At 39.9% G+C, this 4659-nt stretch overlaps 1 protein-coding gene across 1 annotated transcript; it reads right to left on the bottom strand.

The window, feature by feature from the left end:
• Positions 1-203: 203 nt before the first annotated feature.
• kcnv2a (potassium channel, subfamily V, member 2a) lies at positions 204-2554 on the bottom strand. Its single transcript, XM_084104590.1, has 2 exons — positions 1150-2554; positions 204-694 (listed from the first exon to the last, which is right to left on the bottom strand). Exons 1-2 carry the CDS (start codon positions 2458-2460, stop codon positions 452-454), a joined length of 1554 nt encoding a protein of 517 aa, XP_083960716.1. The 5' UTR covers positions 2461-2554; the 3' UTR covers positions 204-451.
• Positions 2555-4659: the final 2105 nt, after the last annotated feature.

The raw sequence follows: 4659 nt of genomic DNA, 5'->3' as shown, positions 1-4659 counted from the left end.
GATTGTAAAAAGTACTGATGATGAGCTTGTGCTTGGCCAGATGTTAAAACCTTCAACTGATTATTTGAAGCAGTGTTTGTCTACACTGGATTATTTGTCTTAACATTGCCTTTAGCCCATATAAAAATATATTGACTTTTTTTTCTTACTATTACTTATGGCACAGTAAAAATGTTTTTAACAGTTGATATCTGACAAATAAATTGGTGTTCCCAGAAGAGTTTTTATTAAACTCCATTATAACCAGTGAGAGCTGTCTAAATGCAGTGATTCAGCATTAAAAAAGTGCTGCTTATGTGAAGTACAAAAGATGTTCAATATAAATGTATCCCAGCAGCACAGTTTGTTTGAAGACAGTTACTTGGGTGTTCTGGTTGTTTTGAATTTTTTGTTGTCCATGAGTTAAAAATCAGTCCATGAAAAAAAAAAAAGTAGGTCAGCGCATCGCACCCTAAAAACAATCTGTGAATGTCTTTGCAGCCCTTTTCACAAACCTCACTTTCCCGCGATTCTTTATAGTGGAGGTGTATTCATAGGCTTTCAGCTTTGCATAGTAGTCAGAGAATTTATTAAACAGGATGGAGATTGGCATGCCGTTGAGAATTATTCCAAACGAGATGCACGCAAATGCAAAAATCCTGCCCAGAGCGGTCTCTGGAAACATGTCGCCATAGCCCACAGTGGAGATGCTCACCTGTGGAATAAATAGACGAGGAATACTTCAGTGTGCAGTAAAATGACAAATGATCTTTTTAGATTTAAAAAAAATCAGTCACAAATTCTCAAAACGCCAGAAATGTCATTAGAATTAAATAAAACTAGAGTTAAGAAGAGCAGTTGTAAATTATGCAGAGTGAGGAAGCAACACAGCATTTAATAGCGTTATAGCTGAAAGACACCAGTAAGTCTTGCTCTGTCAGGTCTCTACACAAAAAAGTACTATGACATTACCATGTTTTTTGGACGTGTACCATGGATATACCATCATAATGTATTTTGGTGGACTATGTACATCCCATTGTATATGGATAATGTCAGGACCACGATATATTAAAGTATCTTTGCATTATCACCTAATCCCATCCCTTTACCATGGTACAACCACAGTACTTTTTATACCAGGCATAAACCTGAAAAACATGTACTTACAGCTGCCCACCACCATGCATGTGGAATGCTGGTGAAGTTTGTGTGATGCACATCATGCTCTACGGTATAAACCATGGCAGAGAAGGTGAAAATTCCCATCGCAATGAAGAGGAAAAGACAGCCCACTTGTTGGTAACATTGCCGGAGCGTGAAGCCGAAGGCTCGAAGTCCAGTAGAGTGACGCGCCAGTTTTAGGATACGAAATATTCTCATGAGTCGCATGATGCGGAGAACTTGCCCCACTTTACCAACCCGTCCTACAGTCTCAATATCGCTACCATGTCTCCCATAGTCGTCACTCTCGAAACTCTCTAAGATCATCTGAAGATATAATGGAAGGATTGCAATCAGGTCCACAGCATTCAGCACGCTCTTTGTAAAGTGTGTGAGGTCAGGTGTGGACACAAGCCGGAGAATATATTCCATGGTAAAAAATGCAATGCAGAGCATCTCCACATACTCACAGTAGGTCTTCCCACTCACGTGGCTGGTGGTCATCTTCTGCATTTCCTCTACCGTATTGAGAGTCATAGCCACAAGTGATACCAGCACGAAGAAACTGGATGCTACTGCCATGAGCTTGGCTGTGACCGATGAGAAGGGCTTCTCCATCAAGTTCCAAATGAGGAAACGTGTATGACCAAAAGCCATATCCTGAAACAGGTCCTCGTGTTCCTCAGTTTCCACCTCTGCCTCAAGTTCTCTTTGCACCTTCAGCTGTTCGTTGAGTTCATCTTGCCGTTCCTCGAATGAAATGCGGCAGCAGCGATGGGTGTTCTTGATACGAACGCCCCAGTAGTTGATCTCCTCCAAGAAGTTGCGTGGGCACAATTCATCTTTAATCCAGAGAACTCCAGTCCTATAGAAGTTGAATATGCTGTGGAAGATGTCTGGATCCCTGTCAAAGAAAAACTCATTGTTCTGTACAATGTAATCATCACAGAGGTCAAGTTTCCTGTTGTGGTCCGTATACGTTGCAAGACGGCCGATTCTTGTTTTGGGATATTTTGCTGCTACCCTGTAAGAGATCTGGTAGACCTTCCCTCCTACGTTGATGTTGAGCATGTAGTTCTTAGTCGGAGAGGACAGTTTACTAGGGGTGGACTGCAGTCTCTCCTCTTCATCGTCTTCATACTCTGCGTAGATGTCATAAATATCCTTACTTAATTCCTGCATCGAATTCCATGGTTTCACCCAGTTTTGCTGGCCGAAAGGAAGCTCAGAGTCCTCTGGATCCTTGGGAGCAGGGGCTGTGACCCCAAGTTTATAGTTGGGGAAAAGGCTTTGCCTCCTGCCTTTAAGCTTGATCATGGTGCCAGCGTCCTCTCAGCTTGGCAGATGCACAGGTTACTGGAGGTGTAGAGGAATTAGATGGCTCTAATACCTCTGTGCTGCATCCCGCAGTTGCTCAGGGGTCTGACTCAGACTAATGTTGCTGACAGAGAGGATATGAGTGCTTAAAGGTTTAAATACTATGATCCTCTTCCAGACTTTCTCTACCAACCATGATGTCTTTCGTTTGCCGTACATTCACCAATCTCCAACCGAATATGAGGATATTGTAGCTTATAACAATACAGCAATATAGGTTATCTTTTGACATACCCTGCACCAGGCAGAGCTCTGGAATATGGATGAGAATCATTTTGCAAGGGATGGATATCAGACCACATTCTAACCATCTCCTTCTCTGACTGAACATCTGACTGAACATCCCGAAAACTTAAAGTAATCACAAAATCAAAATGCCAATATTTCATTAAAACAATAAGAATAGTCAGTGTTTATTATAAATGATTTATCTGTGCACATCATTTTTTTTAAATTCCTGAAATAACTTTTTAATAACTTCCCCTCCCTCTAGCAGAGACTTCTCTTCTCTTCTCTTCTCTTCTCTTCTCTTCTCTTCTCTTCTCTTCTCTTCTCTTCTCTGATGACATGTTTCTCTTCTCTTCTATTCTCTGATGACATGTTTTGTTTCTCTTCTCTTCTCTTCTCTTCTCTTCTCTTCTCTGACAACATGTCAGTCACATGAGATCGCAGCAATAGCAAACAACAATCCAATGATCCAATCAATTCCAGATGATCAAAATCCAACAGCTTTCTTGTTCGAGAAGCTGTTTCACCAAGTACAACATGTTCCTGGATCAACATCTTTGTTGATCCTGGAAGAACGTTCCAATCAACCAATCAGATTTCAGGGACAAGTTTACAATTTGTGTCAAGTTTAGGCTTACAACCAGGGTTTGGTGCTTCTGCATCAGTGTTATTCACCTATCATTTCCCTCTGATTTTTATGGATAACTTATGGGTAAGGTTAGGTTTAGGGGTAGGGATAGGGTGCAAAATCATGGTGACCCAGAACTACTATGAACCTGATTTCACCAAGTGCATCATGTTCCTGGCTCAACATCTTTGTTCATCCCGGAACAACATTCCAATCAACCAATCAGATTTGTGGGATAAGGTTTGAGTTTGTCAAGTTTAGGCTGACAGACAGAATTAGGTACTTCTTCATCAGTGTTGTTCCCCCATCATTTCTCTCTAATTTTAGGGATGATATATGGGTCGGGTTAGAACTATGTGTTCGGACAGGAATGTTCCAGGATCACAGGCAAAATCAGTGACCCAGAAATATGACACAATAGGAGAAAGACTATCGCAACTTCCCTTTCATACAGTCTTTAACGTCATCAAGCCTTCCCAAGAACATGACATGATTTAACAATTTATCTTCTCTCTCACTTCACACCAAAAGACAGGAAGCTAATTTTAGTGCTGGTATGACAAAATAAAAAACAAATATACACATTATGTCAAGCACACACTGTATTATTTTTTACAATTATTGTTTGTCACTGTATAAAATGATCCCAGTGAGATCTTGGGTAAAGCCCAAGTGCGACATCAACTTATTTTGTGTCAGACTCCACAATACACATCACAGCCAACACTTTGGTCCCAACAACCGGACACTTCTTTGGAGCTTAATGTTTATCACAAAGGCAGTTAATTACTGTAGTGAAAATAACATTAAGCATTTAAATACTACAGAGTGCCTTAGATGAGAAATCTTTTACAAACGTGAAATGGCTCTCAGACAGCAAAATTGTAATGTGAACCCAGCTGTAATTGAGGTTATATCTACACATTTCATTATGCTTGTGCTGCCACTGCAAATATAAAGTTATAAATATCGGTTTGCATCATCATCTTTAATTAACACTACCTCAAAAAAGTAAGGACTTAAAAAAAAAAAAAATCTGGAGTTCACCAGTAATTATCACACTGATGGTAATTATGTGATGAGTGCATATAAATGCTATCATTCTGCATTATTATATAACATTATGTGCAGCGACCAGAATTTGAGTCTGGATCAGATCCTGGCCTGTCTAACCTAATCTAGTCTCAAAGGAGCCTATAAAACTATTACAATTTTTTTATATAATTCTATGCAATTAAACATTCAATCACAAGGTTAATTTTCATTCTGACCAATAAAGAAAC

Source organism: Abramis brama, assembly GCF_963993115.1.
Source record: "Abramis brama genome assembly, chromosome: 25".
Classification (NCBI taxonomy): Eukaryota; Metazoa; Chordata; class Actinopteri; order Cypriniformes; family Leuciscidae; genus Abramis; species Abramis brama.
This window is presented reverse-complemented; position numbering and strand designations above follow the sequence as displayed.

What these genes read in the sequence shown, in the direction of transcription:
- kcnv2a (XM_084104590.1), bottom strand. Translation starts at nt 2,460, where the DNA reads ATGATCAAGCTTAAAGGCAGGAGGCAAAGCCTTTTCCCCAACTATAAA. An exon ending in ATGCATGGTGGTGGGCAGCT is followed by an intron (nt 695 to 1,149) that starts GTAAGTACATGT and finishes TTTATTCCACAG; the next exon opens with GTGAGCATCTCCACTGTGGG.